Source organism: Hirsutella rhossiliensis (assembly GCF_020360975.1).
Source record: "Hirsutella rhossiliensis strain HR02 chromosome Unknown scaffold00001, whole genome shotgun sequence".
Classification (NCBI taxonomy): domain Eukaryota; kingdom Fungi; phylum Ascomycota; class Sordariomycetes; order Hypocreales; family Ophiocordycipitaceae; genus Hirsutella; species Hirsutella rhossiliensis.
Genome location: NW_025408667.1, coordinates 11,793,880 through 11,815,841, shown reverse-complemented (window position 1 = coordinate 11,815,841; position 21,962 = coordinate 11,793,880). Strand labels below are relative to the sequence as shown.

The window sequence follows — 21,962 nt, the reverse complement described above, 5'->3', positions numbered from 1 at the left end:
CCAGCCATCGTAGTGAAAATACGACCCTGCTTATTACTCCGTACCCCGTAAGATACCTGGGTTGCCGCCGAATACGCCGTCACAGGAGTAAGCAAAGCTGTAAATTTATGTGCTACAAAGGCTGTGCTTGGAGGATTGCAAGCAAGCCAGCAATTCCCCTTATTGAATCGTCATCCAAAACGCTCCTGTCCGCTCCTGTGCATATGATCAAATGGCTCAGTTAGAGAAAACCCCATCCCCGTTGTTGCTGACCCATAAGAGAGCCAAATTGTCACATTGAGAGTTGCTGCAAGCAGGCGAATGTATGACCAGTCAATTCAATACTTCCTGGGCAGTCACAACCTGGCCAGCAAGCCGGGCAGCGTCAGCAGCCCGAGCAGCCATAGAGCCATCCGTGCGACGCCGGATATCATTGAGATCAAAGGACGCATCAAACATGATGCCATTCAACGTCTTGGCGCGCGAGACGGCGACGTAGGTGAGGCCAGACTGGAAATCGCGATGGGATATATCGGCAACAACCCATTCAAGCGTAGCACCCGTGCCTTGTGCACAGTGATGCTATATGCGATTGTCAAGGGAAACTGAGTGCGAGCAGGGCATACTACCCTTGATGAAGTCCCGCCAGGAGCGAAAGATGGGCTGGACGTTGGCTAGCTCAGGGTCGTCGAAATAAGGGGGGCCGGTATAGCGATCGAAGCGGACCATAATGACAAAGGGATGATGAGCTTGAGGATCCTGTACGTGATCCTCATAGGCAAAGTGTCGGATCTCACCACGAGGCACGCACGAGGGACAAGTCGGATGTGAAAGCTGATCCCGCAGAGAAGGGGTAAAAGAGGTCTCTGTTACAAAAGAGAGTAAAGAACGTTGGGTGTCCACTGACCCAGCTTAAATAGCTGTCAGGAGGGACCCTGATATCTGCATACACGGGAACCAAGCATCCTCCTTCCAAACAGGGTCCGCTCGATGCGACACAAAGTCATATACGGTCCCCAGTGCACCATTAACAAGGCCAACATCAGTCCAGACGTTCTCAGTCAACATAACTCTTGCCCCAATGCAAATGGGTAACTGGTTATGTAAGTTGCCAGCAGTCATAGAGTCAGCTTCGGCGGCTTTTGGACCGACATTTGTTGCCCGAACCTGTCTGCAAGGCACAGCTAGGCGTTCCTTATGATCCCTGTTGAACTCGCGGACCTGGGCATTCGTTGTGTAGATGCGTACTGCCCCGTCAAAGCACGTAACCTCAGCTAAGGTCAGATTGGCCTGGACGCGGGTGCAGAGCAGCTCCCAGTCTAGGACAGTAGGAGCATCTATACGTAGGCTCTGAAGAGCAGTGCGAAAAGGAGCCTGCTCTTCGCCCTGCTGACGCAACACTTGTCGTAACACAACTGTCTTGTCAAATGCCAGGTAGGCATTGCGGCCATTCTATACCGTCTCGTTGAGACCTATAGTAACAACGCAGCTAATAAGCGGAAGGATATTGCCGAGGCTACCCAACGTGACCATCCTGAGGTCCTAATCAACGATCGTGATGTAGGATGCATTCAGCGCCAGCTTCGTCTTCAACACTACGGCGCTACTACATCTACACAAGCATTCCTCGACGTACTCCTCGCTGCAAAGGCCGACGGGGAAGTCGCCTTCTTTGCAGTTGACCGTAGCCCTAATGGCAAGATCTGGAGGATATTCTGGATATATTCTGACGGTCTTGCTGACTGGAAGCGTAACCCGGAACTCCTTATTATGGATAATACGTACCTTGTCAACCGTTTCAACATGCCACTCCTGCAAATCATTGGGACTACGGGACTGCACAAGAGCTATAGTGTAGCCTTTGGTATTGCCGCTAAGGAAGACGAAGGCGCCTTCAACTGGATTCTCTCACAACTCTACGATACCGGCCGACGGGCTAGTATTCCTCCTCCAGGCGTTATCACTACTGATTTTGATATGGCCCTCAAGAACGCCCTTTCCTCTGTTTTCCCCTATTCACAGCAACAACTCTGCGTCTGGCACATGATGAAAAACGTGATCCTACATATCAAGAAGAAGTGGGTTGGTAGCCTCGAAGGTACCGAGATTATAGGAGATAGGGCAGATGAAGCAGACACTCGCCTCGGCGCCGAGGCTGCCCTCGCAAACGACCGAACGAACGCCAATGCTATCGAGGACCGACCGATCGATCATACCGCCGAGGCACAGATACAACCTGCCTCCCAGCTAGCGGACCAATATCTCGATGAGGAACGGGATGAAGAGGGAACCCAATCCCGCCGCCGCTGCCCCAACGGACCTTCAAGCATACAGCTGACGGTATCCGTGATGCCTGGGCTTCAGTCGTTAGGGCACGCACGCCTGAGGAATGTAGTGAGCAGTGTGAGGGAACGATCATGTGACTTTCATACTTTATGAAATGTCTCACTTGTATTCAATGTAAATAGCGAAAGTCAGAGTCTTCCTTAGGAACCTCTTTCTCTCTTTGTAGACAATCACTTTATCCAAGTCGCACTCGACCTTGTTCGTGCACTTGTACCGTCACAAGCAGTGGAATATCCTATGTATAGAGTTTTCCGACCAGCCAGGTAACCCTAGCCCTATTTACCGTTATATTAATATTTATTGCTAATTACTTAGCCCTCGTTGACTACTTCCATACAGCCTACTATCCGTGGCGTGCCCAGTTTTGTAGGTATGCCATCCAACAGCACCGTAATTACGATATCACGGTAACTTCTCGTGTTGAAAGCACACATCACGAGCTCAAGAGTATCTTACGCCATCGTTTTATCGATCTCTGGCAGCTACAGGTCTCTATCCGTCAACTTGTTGACCAACGGCAGAAAACGCATCTCGAAGCGCTTCAAGACGAGTTCACGAAGGTCCAGGTCGAATGGACTAAATATCCTATCCTCAAGTCACTATACCGGAAAATTGGTTGGCATCCAATAAAGCAGATCTTCAAGCAAGTGAAGTTAGCTACAGAAGAGTTATCCGATAAACGGGGCCAGCGGCCAACGGATTGTACGGGTGCCTTCACGACCCAATGGGGTCTGCCTTGCCGGCATACAATCCGTGATATCCTTCAAGCTGATGGCGAGGCTGCTGAAATTTCCCTCGATCTTATTGATACCCACTGGCTATTGTATGGTCCTACTGTAAGTAATACTACTAAGCCCCTATCTAGCTATATACTAATTTACAGGCAGCATGAACTACGGCAGTATATCGAATCACGACATGAGCCCGATCCCGATATTGTCCAGCCTCGCCGGCGTGCGAACAATAGGCCCGAGACATCCCCTCCACTAGAGCCATCGACTGGCCGGATCCTTAGTGCTTGGGAGCAAGAGGAGCATAGGGCTACAATACAGCTCGGGTCACAGCCAGCAGGGGCGCAGAAGAAGAAGAGGAAGGGCACAGGCACTACTGTCGTGACCAAGAGGTCGAATACGCTTGCTTCCGTGAGCAGCCGGGTTGACGATCTTGCCCAGCAGATCGGTGATTTCATCAAGTCGCAAGCAGCCGCAACGCCGGCGCCGTTATCACAGGTACCCTCACTTCCACAGGCGCCGCCGGCATCACAAGGATCCTATGTGATGCCACCGCCTCCCTCGGCACAGGCACATCACCACGGCTTCATGTGGGCACAGCCGCCGGCACAGTCTCACGGGACGGTAAGGGAGCATTTCCAGCAGCAAGGGGATCAGGCGGACACGGCACCATGCAATTCTAGCGGGCGGGCGGTCCCCAAATTCGTTCCCTATGTGCCTCGCCCTCCGCCGCGTCGGACGGATCCTTCCTCACAGTCACAGTCACAGTCACAGAGGTAGGCAAAGGCGGCCAAAAATGCACCTTCCGCTGCTGTGTGCATATTACATACACATCGGAAGATCGGTCGGGCCGGGCTTAGTAATAGTTTCAATTGAACGACTCCAAGGGACGCATCTTCCGGCGTTGGTGATCTTTGCAGATTGAATGCATCCTTCGTACTCCGTACGCTGTCGTGTAATCGGGGCGGGCGACGCGCGCGCCAAATTGTGGTGGCGGGTCCCCCTTCCTAATGGGGTTTAAGTCTCCGTGCATGATTTGAAATCGTCCGTGCATGATTCACTACTCAACACGCACGGCGACTTTGGCGGGTCCTTTTCCAAATGGGGCTTAAGTCGCCGTGCGTGTTTAAGTACTCGTTTAAGTAGGTACTCAAAAAGCTGGTGGGTACTCGTCCCACAGACCCACGTAAAGTGGGTCCTCACCACCTGTCTGTGTCAACCACCTGGCTGTGTCACTTGACGGCTTCAACGCCAACTTAATTTAATAATAAAACGGCAAAAAAAGTTAAAAATTGATGCATACGATAATTGAATACTGGCCGCAATAGTCTACCTATTTTTGACTTTTGTAGCTTATAAAGCTGATCGTTGGGCTTCTTTTTCGGCTTTCTTAGCCGCCCGGGCTGCCGTCGCTCCTCGAGCTCAATCGCCCTTTTCTCCCTCTTTGCTTCGCCAGTACCAACTTTTCTGCTTTTGCAATGCGAATATCTTCCTTTGACTTCGCAATAGCCTCCTTCGTCTACAGTCAGTACTCCACCGCTTTGAAGGTGGCGGTTCTTGTATTTCTTCCGGCCTTGGCGTTGCTGCTCGGCAAGCTTGGTATTGTACAGATCGACCATCGTTTGCTTTAACTCGTGGCCTTGGGAGATTGCACCTTTAACGTAGCGTTGAAGGTTATGTACGAAGACCTCCTTCTCAATATCATCAATTGGGTCAAACTCAAGGAGACGTTGGCCAACTGATTCAAACTTCCGTACGGTATGGGGGGTACCAAAAGGGGATGAATACGGCTCTGCAGGTAGCTCTGTCGGCGGCGTCTGGTCCCGTACCTCTCTTTGAGTCTCTCGAGGATTGGCTTTGGATTGAATGGGTGGATTCCTGTTTTTTTGAATGCCGAGAGGATTGTAGACTCCTTGAAGGCTTTGACGCGGATTGATTGGATCATAGCGAGGAACTCCAGCTTGGTGATTTTACTCGCACCACTGCGAATAGCAAAATCGACTGCCCGACTGTGGTAATGTTTATACGGCTGAAATACCACGACGTCAAGCGGTTGAAGGAGATGCGTAAGATGCGGAGGCAATGCAAAGAGCACAATATTATGGGCTTCAGCGTACTCGATAAGGTCAAGGGTATGGTGGGAGCCGTGGCCGTCAAGGAGCAATAGCCTCCAAGCACCTTTGCTCTTTGCATGCTTATCGAAATGTTGAATCCACGCTAGATTGAGCTGATCGTTCGTAAATCCCGTTTCCGTAACACCAATAAGGGTATCGCCATCTAGCTCCTTGATGCCGTACCACTGTTCGAGGTGGACCTTGCCGGATAGGATCAAAACGCAGGGATGTATCGACCATCGGCAGAAATCGCTTCAACGGCTGTTGCCGACTCCCTGTTTTCCTCAATACCAAAGTATTGCGATCGCCTTGATTTCGTGACGACAACTTGGTCCCTGCCAATACCAATACGGAAGCCCGTCTCGTCCATATTCCAGATATCAGCCGGGTTAATCCCGTACGAGGCAATCGTCTCGTGGAGCTTCTTGAAGTACTCGGTAACGTGCGGGACTGATTCGGCAAGCTTGCGTTGGTTATCGAGTACCTTTTGCTTCATAATATGATATCCCTTGCGTTTAATAAAACGGGATATCCAGTTTTTGCCAACAAAGCATTGGGAGTCGAAGGGTTCGTTGCGGGTACCATCAGGGCCGACCGTGGAGCTTAGAACCCGATTTGCTGCATCGCGTAATAAGTCCTTCCGCACCGCAAGTCCTATACGCTCAAGACGATCGATATACAGATCGATTGAGTCCTCTTGAGCTGGCGATAGCCTCGTATGCGTTGCTTTATGGCCGCTGCGAGGTTGGATGCCGTGAAATCGCAAGCGGAGTCGTTCGCGTGGAACCCCAAATTCCTTAGCCGCAGCGCGAAGGGACATATTGGGATTTGCCTCAATGGCTTTAATAGCCTCGGCTACGCGCCTTTCAAGCGTAAGCTCTTTATTCTTCATAATGTGCCGTTGTTGAGGTCAAGATAGAGGCTTGAAGCGGTGAAGTGACACAGCCAGGTGGTTGACACAGACAGGTGGTGAGGACCCACTTTACGTGGGTCTGTGGGACGAGTAGTCAAGGCGCGATGGCTTTTGATCCTTGCTTAGCGCGATAATCCCTGTTAGTTTACTGCGAAACCAGCTAGCTCATCCGTGGCTGCATTGCTGACACCCAGTTCTAGACCTTTTTATGAGACAGCTTTTTGCTTGCGGCGTGGCTGCAGGGACTCCGCGCCATCCACGAAGCGGTTCCAACATTCGCGCAAGCTTCGGTTGTAAGTATGATAACGAATCCCTGTAGTTGGCCCGCTATTACAGAACGCGGATGTAGAAGTCCCTGCAGCCATGTGATGTTAGATCATCCGTCTGCAGAACAAAGAATACGTCCTCAGACCATCAACCCCGGCGACCTGGAGGTCATCAATATTCTAGCTCCCGGAGCCACTCGCAACACATTGAACCTCGCTCGACGGAGTAGGCACACTATAACTCGGTTCACCTCAAGCCAGGACAATATTCACGATGGCTCATCAGTTCGATCAGGCAACTATGGATTGGTTGAAACTCTGGCATCTCCGCATGGGTCATGCCAGCTTCGAGGCAATTGTGACCCTAGGGTCTGGGCAGGCAACAGGAATGAATCCGCCTGAAAACCTCCCCTCGCGATCTGAACTCGGTCCATACCTGGAGCGCCATCACTGCGCCGCTTGTTTACAGGTTTACGGGTCAGCATCGGGACCACGTCCAGATCAGCAATAGAAGAAGAGGGGGAAATTCGAAGAATGGCGACTGCCAGACGAGGCCCTACGAGCAGTCTATCTGCGGTGTAATTGTTGTTTGCAGAATCACTTTTCACATTTCCACGACGCGGCGGGGTGTGATTCGCCCTCATCAGGCGGCGGGCGCCCTTGCTTGGTCCATCGCCGAAGAACAAGATGAGTCGAGGACCGGAGGGACAGGGAACAAGTGCAAACTTAAGAAGGGAGTGGCAAGAGGATAGCGGGAGTGCGAGCGCAAGCAGAGCCACCGAGTGACAGAATTCATGCCTACAGTACGGATGGATGGATTTTATTTCGCCCGGAGAGAAGTCCCTATAGGGCCTTTATGTGACGGTTCTAGTGCTTGAATGAATGGCGGAGGCATGTTAATAATCTTGATTCCATACTTGTCGTTCCACCGAATCATCTTGATAATGTCGGCGGCGTTAGCGATGCCAATGTCCTCCATAAAGGTGGGGCCTCGCTTGACGTCGCCCGGCTTCGTCTTGTCCGGACGGTTCTTGGTGGCGTGCTCGGGCTGGGACGGGCCCTCAAAGGTACCTATGGTCGTGAATCGAATTCAGGCGACAGGTCCTTGAGGAGAACACCGGCGAGTTTGCGGCCCTCAGATACATGTTGAGACAAGCCTAGCCGCAAAGTCAGCTCTTGAGCGGCGGGTAGCGTACCAAACGGGCAGCGAGGCCACGATTCCGCACTCCAGGCGTTCTCACATAACCCAGCCGACCGCACCAGGGCAGAGGCAGTTGCTCACTGTTAACGGGAAGTAGCCTCCTGGCATCCTTCTCTTGGCCATCTTCGTCGAGCGGCGTTAGCCAAGTTCTTGTCGGCATCTGGGCCGCCCCCAGCAGTGCGTGCTGCGGCTGCTTCATGCTTGCCATCGGCATTGTCGGTACGGTGATCTTCCACCCCCGTTTTCGTGGACGCGGCTCCCGAGGGTTGACCGGCCAAGGCAGCCTCGGCCAGGACGCTACAGTCGGAGCTCTCGACGGCAAGGCGCTATTTCTTGGCCTCGTCCTGCTTTTGCTCTATCTGGCTGAGGTCGTGCATGGCGCGCTGTACGGACTCGCGCGCGCGCGCCGCTCGTTATCCTGGTCGTATTGTCCCGGAGCGGAGCGGTGCTCCTTACCTTCCAGCTATTCGTACTGGGCATGTCGGACTGGGGCACCTCGGGCTCGAGAGTAAAGCGGCGGTGGGGGCGGACGTGGCCCGGTTCTTTTCTGCTTCAGTGGCATGATTATTGTCGTTGTTATTGCTTCACTTTCTGGGAAGCGATACTTCTGGCAGGGGTCGGCCAGGCAGGGGGACTCTGCTCGCAGGGGCTTGGCTGGCCGCGGTTGTGATTGTGCCGCCGGTATGAGCCTTTGAACATGTGCCTTTGGACATATAGTAGCGGTTCTAGCCTATGGCGGAATAATGGTGAACTCAAGTGAGTGGTTGGCGGATGATTGGTACTGTAGGACAAAATTACCAGCTGTCGCACAAGAGAAGTTCGGGGGAGAAGGTTGGGTACAGAAAACGCGGGGTGTCGCTCCTAGACCCTTCCGCCGATCATGGGTGCCTGGGTTCCCGTTACCGTACCGATTCTGGCTTCACAACAGTGCAGCAGGTCCTCGTCTTGGGCGACTGACAGCACCCTCGCTTCTGGCTGCTTGGTAGTACTGAGCTGCAAGGGCTGCAACCCCTTCAACATAAGCAAAATCGTCTTCACTGCGGCCAGAAAGTGAGCTGGCGTCGAGTAGCATTGCTGCAGGCAGCAGCGGAAGGGTCTAGGAGCGACACCCCGAGTTTCCTCGCCCAACCCGTTCCCCGCAACTCGTCTCTACAACAGTTGGTAATCTGGTCATGCCAGCCCTCCGCCAACCACTGGACTTCACCATCACTCTACCGCGGGGTTGCAACAATTCTCCTCTCACAGACCAGCGTACCGGTATAACATGGAAACACGTTCTGACGAAGATAGCGCATGGTATGACCAGCGCGTCTTTCTCCTGCCAATCTATCCGAAATTGGTCATGGACGAACCGATCCGCTTGCTTGCAGTCCTCGTCGAGATCTCTGGCCGTGTTCGCGGCCGCCCCTTGGTCTTTGGAGACCCTGCAGGTGGAGTGGATCGTGCTACTATTGATCCGCGCTGCGGCAGTCCCCGACGTCGCCGTGATCAGCAGGCGATTCGAAAGGCTCCTCCTACTGAACAACTCGACGAGTGCCTCGATGATTTGCGACTTGCCGGTCCCGCCCTCGCCGCGGACGAACTGGCAGAGCTGGCCGACATCGCCTCCGTCGTTTTGTCGCATCAAATCGAGCTGGCGGCATATGATTGAGAAAGCGATCGACTGCGTTTTGTTCAGCGTCAGCCGTGTTGCCAACTCTCTGCCCGTCGCAGAGCAAGAGGTTGATAGGCCAAATTGGACATGCATTCCCGCCTCTGCGTCGCCTGCGGTCTCGTCGAAGTCGGCCGTCGCCATTTCGACATTGTCCTCCCCGAAGCCGGCCATGACCCTCCGCAACGCAGCGCGGCGGTCGCTTTCCCGGACCACGGTTATACTTTGTATGCCCTGGATCATCCTCTCCTCTCCTTCGAGGCACTCATCTGCTGCGACTTGGTGGCCCTGACCTGATTCTGCTGTGGCAGTGCGGCCCCGGAAAATACCCCTACATGCTTATCCATCTCGCCCTCGTTCGGGTACCACGGCGGCCTCCGGCTCGGCCGTCGAGCACAGCGCTGATTGTTGGAACTGATAGAGCTGTTGCATCATCTCCATGAGCTCCGGCGACTTGGCCGTTACCTGGTTCGGGTCCCATGCACCTCGGACATCGATCAGCCGCGTTGCGTTTCCGATGCTATTAGACTGATACGTCGCTGTAGATTCTGCGCCCGCCTCGTCCGCCCCATCCTCCTCCACGTGTGCGACAGTCCGATGGCCATTTCCAGATGAGGATGCCCATTGCCTGGCGTCCCGTTTTGCGTCTTCGGCTGATCGTCGAAGCAGCTGCACGTTATCGACGAGACATGAAATTCTCGGAGACAGCGCCTCTCTCGTGTCAATCGATTTTGGTGAGCCACACGAGTTGGCAACTGGACCGAAAAACGACGCCAAAGGTTGGTCTCTTAAGCTCTGATCCAATGACACCAAGCACGAGCCGACAACTCCACAGGCTACAAAATATCGAACCTAGTAGTCTCGAGAGGACTTTGAGAAAGATACCTAGAGTGTTTGAGCGCAATGAAGCAGAGTTGGTGCTGAAGGATCAGAGATTCCAGGCCTCAGCGGCTACGCTGGATCGTATGAGGCCAAGGAAGGAAATAATGATCCCCAATCCTAATAATATGTCCATAAAACTCTGATATATGTAAGGTAGTGTCTAGATGCTTCGACAGGGAGAAGAAGAGGTGCCAGATACGATTAATGGTGCATTTAATCAGGTTGAAGAGGAGAAGGGGGGAGGGAGGGTAAAGTCACCTGATTCGTCGCCTACTTACACACGGGCGCGGCGACAAACCAAAAACCCAACAACTCATGGCGATTAAGCATTGAACGCACTACAGAGTAGTATTTCTTCTATAATTTAGTATGGGCTAATGGCTTCAATTCAATTGATATAGTTTGTATGGTCATGGCGCCTTTTTGCTGTACCGGTTGTGGGGGTGTACCGGTTCTGGGTGGGGCATGGTACCATTTGACCCCGATGTCGTTTTGTCGCAGATCATGGAGAAAGCGGAAGACGATTCCGAGTCTGGCGATAGCTCCGCAGACTCACTCGCCCTTCAGCAGCCCACTGCTCGGGATTTGCGCCGACTGGTCGACAAAGGAGTCGACAGATCCTCGGTAAATGCTGACCGAGACAGTCGGAAGCTGAAAAGTACCCTCGAAAGCCTCCAATCTCAGAACGAATTGCTGAGAACCAGGAGTAATCAAACATGCACTCCGACCTAAACCCCATTTGGAAGAGAGCCCCACCACCAAAATTTGGCGCGGCGCCCGAGGCCACCTCTGCACACAGTTTTGAAGCCATCGTTTTGAAGCTATCACCAACGTCGCCACCGCCGCCGCCGCCTACCGCACAACCGTCACGATGAATTCGACCGATCGCAACATGAATACAAACAGCGACATTGAGGCTATCGAGGAGATGTCTTTCGATACGTATGACGAGGCGTTAGAGACGCTGAAGGCCACGCACGAGCTCCTTGGCTACGTTGTAGTCGTCAGAAACAGCAAGACTGCCGGCAAGCCAAGGCGCAAGGAAGCTAATATCCGCTGCGAATACAGTGGTCAATATAGGTGCTGGGATGCCAAGGAGGGCATATACAAGACCTCGACCAAGAAGTCGGGATGTGACTTTCGCTGTTATATCGGCAAGGGGAGCCTGCCCGACAGCCAGGGGATCAGAGGGGACACGGCGCCATACAATTTTGGTAGGCAGGCCGGGCATACGTTCGTCCCTTACGTGCCTCGTCCTCCGCCGCGTCAGACGGATCAGACGGATCCTATGGATCCTCCGGCACCGTCACAGTCATAGTCACGGCGTTGATTGATCTCACGGGCGGTAGTCAAAGGTGTGCACATTGTATATATATCGGAAAATCGGTCGGGCCGGGCGTATTGATATATTTGAACGACTCCAAGGAACGCAGCTTCCAGCGTTGGTGATAATTAAATGCTGATTGAATGCGACCGGGCGGCAGCCGCCGCGGCCACGGCGTTGGGAACGCGCGCGCCAAATTTTGGTGGTGGGGCTCTTCCAAATGGGGTTTAAGTCGGAGTGCATGTTTGATTACTCACCGGAAACAACTACCGGTATGTGCTTACCTTCGGGTAGAGCATGAAGACACATGGGGCTCTATTGTTTCAAATGGGTTTGCTACCCATCGTACTCACGTACTCGAGTATTCCTGAAATTTATTCGCGGCTTGCCACTGGTGGGAATCCATCCATCGCAGCCGCGTGCCTGGAGAAGTTGCCCAAATTTTGAATCCGTGCCGCCGACTTCCCAAAGGACGCCGCCAGCATCCTAATTGGCCCGCGCCTCGAGCCCCACCCCTGCCTCGGCTGCTTGCTCCTGCGAGCTTCGCCTTCGCGCCCCGCTTTCGTCCTCGCGTCTGTCTATTTGTCGCGAAGACCGTCGCGCCATGCAGGCAAAGTGGAACGCGCTCCACTTTTGCCTGCATCGCCGGCGCAATGGTCTTCGCGACAAGTTATGAGCCCGGGAGGGGATGGCTAACCACCCCTGTAACTTCCGGTAGCTGCGCGCGGTGCGGGGGTACCCCGCATATGGCTGTTATCCTTCCCCTTCTTAGGTATCCTTGGTCCCTTACCCGGATGCGGTGCATGGTGTTCGACTCCCGCGCCTGGTTTCCAGGAATCCCGGCGGAGCCGCGATCCCTGAGGGTGTGTCGGGAGCAGTCATTGGATATGTGTCAATTGCAGCGCACCTGTAGGAGCGCGTTCCACTTTTGCCTGCATGGCGCGACGGTCTTCGCGACACCAGACCGCCTGTTGTCATCTAACGTAATCCACCCCCTTCCCGGTCACACCCCTACCCGCTCAAAATTCCCCACCGACGCGACCCGCACCTCACGTCACGACCAACCGAACACAACAGACGGCAATTGAGTCCAAGAGACAAACAAGCAAGTCAATTCAGAACTGTCTAGCTATTACACGTCCGGGCATTGTGTTCAAAGACCTGCATTTACTACACCGTTGTGGTGCACGCTGTCTTGGGACGCATAGCTCTTCTTCTCTCTGCCGTCGGGCCTGCTCCTCCTCGACAAGTTGTTGCCGTGCATCATGGTTGCTATTCCTGTCAACCTGAACGCGTAACCGTGACAGAACCCGGGGTCGGATTGAATGGAGAAAGGCCTGTGGCCATGAATCCACATCGGATGTTCGACGGGGAGAGTGCTTGTCCGCGGGCCTCGACGTATAGAGGCAGGAAGTCCTCTTTCTCAATGTGGTTGACCCCTGCGAGCATCTTCTCTTGAACCTTCTGCCCATATATCGTTTTCAAGGGCGAAAAGCACCCGACATCCAGAGGCTGTAAGAGATGTGAGGAATTAGCTGGCATTTGGAGTACCACAATGGCATTATCCGTACAGTACTTGTCAAATTCCGGCGTAACATGGCTGCCGTGCCCGTCGAGAATGAGAAGTCGACGTGTTCCAACCGTACGGCGCCGTGTGTATGGGTCGAAAACTGCCTTTAACCAATGCAATCCAAGGTCGTCGGAAGTCCAACCTTTGTCGCTCACGGCAATCTGCCAGTCCTTGGGCACACCTGCTTTGTACCAGCTTGCTTGGTGCACCTTGCCCTGGAAGATGACCATCGCCGGCAAAACCCAACCTTGGCAATTGATAGACTCAATCACCGTAACCCCATTCTCGATTTCCTGGCTGCATGACCATAGGCCGACCTCGCCGGTCAGACCGAGTAAGGACTCTTGCCGTCGCAATGACTCCCATTTGAACCCCCCCCCGTCTTATCGAAGTTGTAGACATCCTCGTCAAGAATCCCCCATTTCTGCTTCGCCATTGCCACTCGATCGTACCATTCTTGGATCGTCTTCGGACCTTCGCATTTGGCACGTTGGTAATCATATCGACGAGAGTATTTCGCCTTGATTTCGTCGTGGCGGCCAACGAACTTCCGCACCCAATTCTCGCCGACAGTTTCTTGGCCGCGCTCAGAGAGCAACAAGTTGGCCATGCGGCGAGTGTAGACCACTGTCGGCGGCATCCCTCGCTCGTCCATCGACAAGACCCATTGTACGAGGGCAGTCTCTTCCGTCGCCGTCAACTTCCGGTTGTTCATCTGCGCATCGCGTCGGGGGCGGGCACCGCGCAGTCGACCAGATACTGTCGAGTGAGGGATATCATATGCCGTTGCGGCCTTGTGGGTACTGTCGAATTGGCCTTGCTGATAGGCCTTGACGGCGAGCAGGACCCGTTCTTCGCGTGGAATCGATTGGTCTCGAATTTCCGTCATCGTGCTCGGCTTGTCTCGCCATGAAGTGCGGGTCGTGTCGGTGGGGAATTTTTGAGCGGGTAGGGGGTGTGACCGGGAAGGGGGTGGATTACGTTAACTTAATCCGCGCCTCTATTGGCTCCCCACTCACCTAGCTAGCTTACGTACACAGTCACGTGTACGGCTGAGTACGGCTGAGGCCACAACGCTAGCTTCGTGACTTCCTCTCCCTTGGAGATAGACAATCCTCAAAGCATAATTCAGCCGAAGGCTGACTCTACATTAATCCATAAGTTTTTTCCCAATAATGAGGCTTTGGTGCAGACAGGGGTCAATAAGTTTCCCGGGTTCTGATTGGCCTAATCTTTGTATGGACGGCCGCAAAACGTGCAACAACTGGACGACGGCTCTTAAAAAGAAGAAAACACACACAGACAATACACACATCTCTGCAAGCCTAATCGGCCTGCACTCCCACATACGATTGTTCCACTGCATCACAACTGTGCATTTCCTATTCAGGATCACCTAGAACCTTCGGTTCTGACAGTTTACTAGGAATGTGCTTCACATGGAAACTTCATTCACGCAACGCCTTTTCACGCCTTGCTTCGATAAATAATGAGCCCTAGGTCTACTTATTCAGGGTTCGATGCTCGGCGCGGCTGCTGCTCCTGACGACAAGGCGGGCAACCTTGCGAAACAGGTCCCTGTATGCATTGGCGCCCGTCTGATGCTGACGTCCAACCTCTGGCAACAAGTTGGCCTTTGCAATGGCGCTCGCGGAGCAGTGTACCACATTGCCTGGGCGCCTGGAGCTGACCCCATCCAAGACCAACCGGTCCAACCCTGTGTTATCATGATGGAGTTTGACAAGTATAGCGGACCGGTACTCCTGACCACCGCCGATGGCAGGAAGGTTGTGCCGATTCTACCAGTGGAGAGGGACTTCCTCTTGCCCACAGACTCGCAGCCTTCGGCTGGTTGTACATCTTGCACCACTGCCCTAAAGTGCAAGGTGTGACGTAGTATTTTATTTCATGTAGTTCAAATGGTAGACTTTTGGTGGAGAATTTTTCAATTGCGCTACCGAAAGGTGGGTGTTACCGAAAGGGGGGTGGGGCATGGTAATGCCCTTGGCCCGGCTGCTGGGAAGAAAAGGAAGAGGGCCATAGGCACAGCAGAGGGCAGCATTTCTCTCAACCCGACCCAGAGCGTCGTTGTTGCCCTAGTCAAGCAACTACCAGAACAGACATACCATGTCTTCTTTGATAACCTCTTTCCTCGCCGAACCTCCTCAACGCTCTTCGTCAGCTAGAGATTGGGGCCACAGGCACAGCCCGAATCAACTGTGGCTTCTACAAACCCTTCGTGGAGGCGAAGAAAGCTGACACAAAGGGGGACTGTTGGCCGTGGGGCACACTGAAGACTGCGCCAACCCCTGACGGTCAGGTACGAGTACTAGAAGACAGGCTCTCTAGTAATTCCCCTACTAATTCGTCTTCTTCTTCTAGGTCAACCAATTCGCTTGGAAAGATAACGCTCTTGTGCTATTCCTCTCAACAGTCTATTCCGGCGAGGAATTCGAAGAGCGAATTCGGCGCCGGCCGACAACAACGCAGCCTCGAGCACGCCCAATACAGCAAAAATTCGGTGCCGAGCCTGTATTACGTCTTCCTGTGCCGTCTATCTCTGCAGACTACATTGATCAAATGGGCGGCGTTGATATTGGTGACCAACTAAGAGCAGGAGAGGACTAGACCACCGTGTTTGTAGGGGAAATTGGCGGGCACTTGCGTGGACCTTCCTGCTTGAGACTGCCCTTGTTAACAGCTACCTTCTTCAGCTTTGGGGCCAGCCAAGCTGGCCGCGAATAACCTCACAGCGCGAGTGGCGGCAACGCATTGTGAGAGATCTTTGCGAGGCTTATAGCAAAGACGGTAGCTCAAGACAACTATTTCGAGCTGGAGACATATTTACGCCTATAACACAGCAAAATACTGCGCCACGCCTTGCACTTTAGTCTTTAGGGCTGTGGTGCAAGGCGTACAATCAGCCGAAGGCTGCGAGTCTGGCTACCAGTCAAGCAGTCAGTCACTGAACAATCAGTACAGTATCTACAATCATACATTCATCTGCGCCTTGAAAATGTCGATCTTGTCGCCGGTAGCATCAAGTGGAGTTACGTAGACCCGTCGCCTATCTTATACGGATTCTGGGTAAGAACCTGTCGTTTGCGAAGTTGTTGATCCTTCATTTTCATCTTAATTCCTTCCGGCGGCGACGCATAAGTCAGGTGATTGCGGTCAAACGGGGCATCCAGCATCAGACCCTGCAGCGTTTTCACACGCGAGACGGCCACGTAGCTCAAACCGGTCTGAAAGTCACGGCACGACAGATCCGTCACGATCATGTCTTCGGTGATGCTCTGCGACTTGTGAACTGTAATGGCGTAGCACACGATCAGGGGAAACTGCGTACGAGTGCAGAGTGTGGCTCCGACGAGGAAGTCCCTGTCTACTGGCAGAATCGGGACAATCTTCCTGCCATCTGTGGTGGTCAGGAATACCGGCCCCGTGTACCGGTACTTGTCAAACTCCATCATGATCACGCAGGGAGGGTCTCGCATGGGGTCAGCTCCAGGCGCCCACGCGATATCGTATACTGTACCACGTGCACCGTTGCAGAGGCCAACCGGCTGCCAAAGGTTGGACGTCAGCATCAGACGGGCGCCAATGCATACGGGAATCTGCTTCGCAAGGTTGCCTGCCTTGTCGTCAGGAGCAGCAGCAGCACCGGGGCCAACGTTCTTAGCCATGACCTGGATGACAGGCCGGCCTAGGCGGTCGAGGTGGTAGTGGTTATATTCGTTCACCCTGTCTTTCGTGGCGTATACTCGTAGGGAATTGACGAACTTGGCAACCTCCTGATCGTCCAGCTTCGCCTGAACACGGCTGGAGAGGAGCTTCCAGGACTCCATAGAGAGTTGGAGCAGCCGCAATTCCTCAAGAGCTGAGCGAAACGCTGCCTGATCGTTGCCGCGCTGACGCTGGGCAACCTTCAAGAAAACCGTCTTGTCGAAGCGCCGATATGCGTTCCTGCCCTTGATCTCTACCCCCTGCACCTCCTTGTCGTAATAAAGAGGCTTCTGCAGTACAGGGGGAAGCTGAAAGAAGTCGCCAACCAGGAGGATATTAAGACCACCAAAGAACTCCTCATTTCTATTCGGGAACGCCTCACGGAGACGGTCATCAATCCATGACAGCTGTCGCAGACCCAGCATGCTCTTCTCATCGACGATCAGGTACTTGACATCCTTTAGCTTCTTCTGGAGCTGAGCTTTGTCGATCGCTGACAGGGGCTTGAAGTCCTTGTTGATGGGGAGGTGCAGCAGGGAGTGCAAGGTAGTGCCCGATATCTGATTTCCGCAACGCCCGTGGGCGCGGCACGCCAAACAGGCGTCCTCTTCCGCCCGAGGCGGCTTGGAGGTGCGCCGAAAGCAGATTGATGAGGTATGATTTGCCCGTGCCACCGCCGCCGTCCACATGGAGTAACAACTGGGAACAGGCCTGGGTCAGAAAGTGGCCCATCACCGTATCGTACACTAGGCGCTGCTCCGGATTCAGGGAATCGCGAGCCTCCAGCGGCTGATGATCCACATCAAGGTGAAGGGATTTTCGGCTTTGCGTTGCTTCCAGAAGTCGCCCTGGAGAATGCCGTCATCGGTATACCGTCCAACGTGGGAGTCCAGTCATAATTCACGTCGACATCTCGCCGGCCCAGCACGTCGATATCCTCCTCCTCCAGCGGATGGTCTGGCAGCATACGGGCGAGTTCATGCCAATCTTCCTCCACGACAGGCTCTTCGTGCTCCTCCCGCTGAAACTCATCGTCCTCTGCCTGCAGATCATTTGCTCCCACCTCGCCGTAATGGTCGTCCTCATGGAAATGGTGTCGCTGCCGGCAGCACTGGTACGCCGCCGCAAAGGACTCAAACGGCTGCCCGTCCACAGCAAGCAGCTCCTCCGGAGAGCGATGCGGATGGGCCATCATCAACTTGACACGGCAGAAGTCATGAAACTGGGGTGATGCCTCCGCTGACCTGTACCGAGGAAGTAGGACAGGACCCTCTTCTTCGCGTTCGCACCGAGTCTCCTCCACGTCTTGAGATTGTAGGACTGCAGGTACTCGAGATAGGTTATACTCTCATGTTGGTCATTTCTCTGCAGATATTTCCGGTAGCTGCCGACAGCCTCACTGACATCCTCGTCGACGCGGAACGACCGCACATGCTGCTCCAACGGACGGCAGTCGACGTATACAACCATCCGAGTGCCTTCCTGCAGAGGGATGTTGAGCAGCAAGTGGGAAATTTCCTGCGCTGAATAATCTCTCTCGGCAATCAACTTATTCATAAGGCGAGAGGAGAAGGACAACAGGGGCTGGTGGTGTGCTGTATGCGGCAAAACCTGATCTGCGAGCTTGCAGTAAGGCTCCGTCTTCTTCTCCGATTTGCTGCAATACTTGGCAGCATACGTAATGACTGCCTGTAAGCTGGTGCAGGGCGATATGTCGATATTGGCCAGCCAGCCCAGAATGATGGCAGGATTGAAGTGGTTCATGAGGCTGTCGTTGCGGGCTGCCTCGAAGATGTAATATGACTTACCTTCTTTCCTGATGACTGCGGCTAGCTCCCGCAAGGCACGGGGGAAGTTGAAACGACACTCCCTCTCCGGATCGGCGACATTGGCCGCCTCGATATCGGCTGCAGCCCCTTGCATATCGTTCGCCAGGTCCCCACTTCTCTTTCGGACCCGCAAGCAGTACGCGGTATTGCATCTGTGGCGCTGGCAGCGGTTGACGATTTGCGAGAGCCGCAGGAATGTCATCTCTACGCCCAGCGGATCCACACTCAGGGGATTCCCTTCACCCTGGGGCATTGTCCTGTTCGGCTCCGGGTTAATGGCAGTGATGTGGAATCCCCACGTGCGTGCAAAAAGGTCGCGAGCGGTTTCATCCCTCATGTCGGCTACCGGGCCATTCTCCATCCAGTACAGACCGTGGTTGTGTGGACTCCCACGCCCTTGCCATTCATACCGGCCCCAGTAATCCGTCACGTTAAACTTCGTTCTCAACACGATATCCCGAAAGAGACAGTATCGGCGGTGAAAGTGGAAAGCAGCAATGTGAGGGTTCTGCCGCAACAAGTACCGCGACAATGCCATCCTTTCCGGCTCGGACGCGCCCAGCCATTCTTCATATCGGGGCATGTGTTGGTAGAGGCTCCGCCAGTGTAAATCAGCCGGGCTAAATGTGATGAATGCGCCAGGACAACCCAAGCTGTAGGCATACGCCTCGAGGTCCTGCCTCTTTCTATTCCAAAGGGTCGCGTACCGCGAATCGACACCGCATGCCTTGTGATCGAGTTGATCAGCGCCTGCGCCCGTGGATCCTCAGCGTGTTCGAGCGCCTGAATAAGCTGCTCTCGCGTGAGCGGCTCACGGGTGCCATCGTGTTGCTTCACGAAGAATTTGGACCTCGCACGTGCTTGGGACCGCATCAGGGTGTTGAATGCGACAAAGCGGAAGGTTGGATGGCGCGCAAAACGGCCGTCGTGCCACCGCATCGCGTGCTCGATGTAATCCTTGTACTCAATGGACCGCAAGCGAGGCTCCACAAAGTCGGCTCTGCCGTCTGGAAACAGGCAGGGAATGCCAAGGAGAGCAGGGCATGAGAGTGATTGAACTCATTGATCGGCGTGTGCCGTATGTTGGGAAGCTGGAGCTCGTGCCTCGCCTGCCCTGGAGAGCCTGTGGCAAGGTTGCCCGCATCCGCTTCGGATTCACCCACGAGAATAGACCGCAGAGCATCCAGCTCCGTGTCCTTGGCCAACAGGTCAGGCACCGCAGCCGCATCCTCTAGGTCATGCTCTGCCTCCTGATCTTCCTCCGGTCCCACATCGGCAGCCTCCACCTGACTTTGGGGGATGGCGTCCACCACATTGCCGTCCTCGGGCAGTTGGCTCAGTCGCTCGTCGTCGATCGCGATGGATCGATAGCCAGGATGATGATGGCGCAGGTAGTCTAGCCATATCATAACCGCCTGGCGACGCACGCGGAACTGGCGGGTGAATTGCCGGCTGAGATTAGCGTGTGACGACGTGTTGGCAGGACGCAGCAACACCGTGTTCAACTCCCGCGGCAGGAGAGGGAGCTGGTTGTACACCAAGCCAACCTCGCGGAGAAAGTGAACGACGTGCCCTCGATACTTGTACTGCTGCCCCCGCACAAGCATAATGTTCACGTGGACATGGACACGAGCAATCAATGCCTCTTCGGTAGGTGTGAGCTCGGGCAATCGGGTCGGTACGGGGCCAAAGTCGAGCTGGTTTTCCGCAGAGAAGAAGTAAGGCTCGTCGGGGCCACGTTTCTCATCCTTTCGATAGCAACGCGAACAAATGCCGTCATAATCTATTTCCATCTGAAACCAACACTCGCGGCATCGGCTGCAGTATTCCATCTGGTCATTGTTGAGCTTGGTCCAGAACTCACGGAGGTGGCCCTATCGCAGTCCGTCAAGGCCCAAGCATCCAGGTCGCCAGTCCACGCCGGATCTTGTGCACGGAAGACCGCCATTTCTTCCGGTGGAATTATCACTGGACTTCGAATACGCCGTGGCGGCCGCGACAGTCGATATTGCCGTCGAGGTTGTCTCTGGATTCGCCTTCCCGGTTGTCTCGGCCGCCCTCCTGTGCCAGGGCAGGACCACGGCGGCCGCGTCTTGGCCGCGCAGACGGCTGCTGCAAGCGACTACGAACAGGGCTTTCATACACTGAATCGTTATCGCTGTTCTCGTCTTCGTTCTCGGCATCGGAGTTACAATCAGCCCCTAATTGTTCACGGTAGCGACGCGGTCGAGCGGGGGAAAGCAGCAGGTTGAAATAGTCCTCGGCGTCCATATCGGGTTCGGAAAACTGGTCTCTATTGCCCCTTCCTTGGCTACCTGATCCCCATTCGGCTGCGGCCGATCTCGACTCGCATCTACTTTCCCTGTTAGCCCGAACACACTGCTGCAACGAAAACACAAGGGACATCTTATCCAGGACACCCGAACCTTCCGAGACGCCGAGTTGAGATATGGAAGGAGTCAGGGACACGGTCTCCCCTGCACGACGTCGTGATCGATGGTCGCGCTGGATAGCGGCCAGCTTAACCCTAGCCCCTGCGGTAGAGAGATCATCTTGCGATACCTTCCCGCCTTTGTGAAATCTAGCAGCCAGGTAAGAATAATTCATTCTGGTTGCGTTGCCTCGGGCAGTCGATGGATCAAAATGGGAGGCGACTGGATCGGTCGCTGGCTGCTCAGCAGGTGACGGGGCCAGCGCCCGGAAGAACCGCGAGCTTTGTTGGGTTGGTGGAATTGGCGTTCCCAGCTCTATGTGCGGCTGGCTAATTGACTTTTTGAATAACGTCATAGCTGCATGAAGTCGTCGTAGCTTCTCCGGCGAACTAGGCTGGGTTCCCGATCTCTCGCTGGGAGGCGACAGGTCAGCATCTGCCTCGACTCTTTTCACGCTAGCTCTCCCAGGCGAGGAAGGACGGGCGGCGAGGTCCCTCAACGTCAGAATCGCCCCTCGGGATCTTGAACACTTCACTTCGTTAGTATTGAATGTCATACGGAGCGGGAAGACAGAGCTGACATGAGAACTGCACCGACTCCGACAGTCCAGGCAGTTCTTGGTGTTCCCGCCAGTTTTCCGTTTGCTCACGAAGTCACCTGCCGGTTTCTTCTCGCCACAGCGGGCACAGACGATCGAAGCCAAGTCAACTTGGAGCCCTTGAGTAGACCTAGAACTCATTATTCAGCCGAAGGCTTGAAGCAAGATATCAAGACGAGTTGGGTCAGTGAAGTTTCCATGTCACGCGACATTCCAAGTCACGCGACATTCCAAGTAAACAAACCGGGACCCACTTTTAGGAGCCGTCATCCAGTTGCTGATCGTTTTGCGACCGTACATACAAATTTGGGACCAATCAGAGCCCAAGAAACTTATGACCCCTGTCTGCACCAAATCCTCATATATTGGGAAACTTATTCTGATTAATGTATAGTCAGCC

At 54.2% G+C, this 21,962-nt stretch overlaps 7 protein-coding genes across 7 annotated transcripts; 2 read left to right on the top strand and 5 right to left on the bottom strand.

The window, feature by feature from the left end:
• Positions 1 to 312: 312 nt before the first annotated feature.
• On the bottom strand, positions 313 to 708 carry HRG_01533 (uncharacterized protein; the record flags this gene model as incomplete). The annotated part of the gene is made up of 2 exons (XM_044860004.1): positions 313 to 545; positions 606 to 708. 2 exons carry the CDS (start codon positions 706 to 708, stop codon positions 313 to 315), a joined length of 336 nt encoding a protein of 111 aa, XP_044726404.1.
• Positions 709 to 5,384: 4,676 nt separating this feature from the next.
• Positions 5,385 to 6,062, bottom strand: HRG_01532 (tc5 transposase DNA-binding domain-containing protein; the record flags this gene model as incomplete). Its single annotated transcript, XM_044860003.1, has 1 exon — positions 5,385 to 6,062. The coding sequence occupies one exon, from the start codon at positions 6,060 to 6,062 to the stop codon at positions 5,385 to 5,387; it is 678 nt and encodes a 225-aa protein (XP_044726403.1).
• A 1,107-nt stretch (positions 6,063 to 7,169) lies between these two features.
• On the bottom strand, positions 7,170 to 7,749 carry HRG_01531 (UV-endonuclease uvdE domain-containing protein; the record flags this gene model as incomplete). Its single annotated transcript, XM_044860002.1, has 3 exons — positions 7,170 to 7,397; positions 7,468 to 7,506; positions 7,591 to 7,749. The coding sequence occupies 3 exons, from the start codon at positions 7,747 to 7,749 to the stop codon at positions 7,170 to 7,172; spliced, it is 426 nt and encodes a 141-aa protein (XP_044726402.1).
• Positions 7,750 to 10,954: 3,205 nt separating this feature from the next.
• Positions 10,955 to 11,401, top strand: HRG_01530 (uncharacterized protein; the record flags this gene model as incomplete). Its single annotated transcript, XM_044860001.1, has 1 exon — positions 10,955 to 11,401. One exon carries the CDS (start codon positions 10,955 to 10,957, stop codon positions 11,399 to 11,401), a length of 447 nt encoding a protein of 148 aa, XP_044726401.1.
• A 1,901-nt stretch (positions 11,402 to 13,302) lies between these two features.
• Positions 13,303 to 13,866, bottom strand: HRG_01529 (helix-turn-helix, psq domain-containing protein; the record flags this gene model as incomplete). The annotated part of the gene is made up of 3 exons (XM_044860000.1): positions 13,303 to 13,443; positions 13,534 to 13,661; positions 13,719 to 13,866. 3 exons carry the CDS (start codon positions 13,864 to 13,866, stop codon positions 13,303 to 13,305), a joined length of 417 nt encoding a protein of 138 aa, XP_044726400.1.
• Positions 13,867 to 14,497: 631 nt separating this feature from the next.
• HRG_01528 (uncharacterized protein) lies at positions 14,498 to 15,588 on the top strand (the record flags this gene model as incomplete). Its single annotated transcript, XM_044859999.1, has 2 exons — positions 14,498 to 14,764; positions 15,412 to 15,588. The coding sequence occupies 2 exons, from the start codon at positions 14,498 to 14,500 to the stop codon at positions 15,586 to 15,588; spliced, it is 444 nt and encodes a 147-aa protein (XP_044726399.1).
• Positions 15,589 to 16,027: 439 nt separating this feature from the next.
• Positions 16,028 to 20,480, bottom strand: HRG_01527 (PIF1-like helicase domain-containing protein; the record flags this gene model as incomplete). The annotated part of the gene is made up of 13 exons (XM_044859998.1): positions 16,028 to 16,358; positions 16,428 to 16,467; positions 16,516 to 16,543; positions 16,616 to 16,666; positions 16,721 to 17,402; positions 17,484 to 17,551; positions 17,608 to 17,901; positions 17,973 to 18,023; positions 18,108 to 18,975; positions 19,057 to 19,218; positions 19,260 to 19,539; positions 19,692 to 20,325; positions 20,397 to 20,480. 13 exons carry the CDS (start codon positions 20,478 to 20,480, stop codon positions 16,028 to 16,030), a joined length of 3,573 nt encoding a protein of 1,190 aa, XP_044726398.1.
• Positions 20,481 to 21,962: the final 1,482 nt, after the last annotated feature.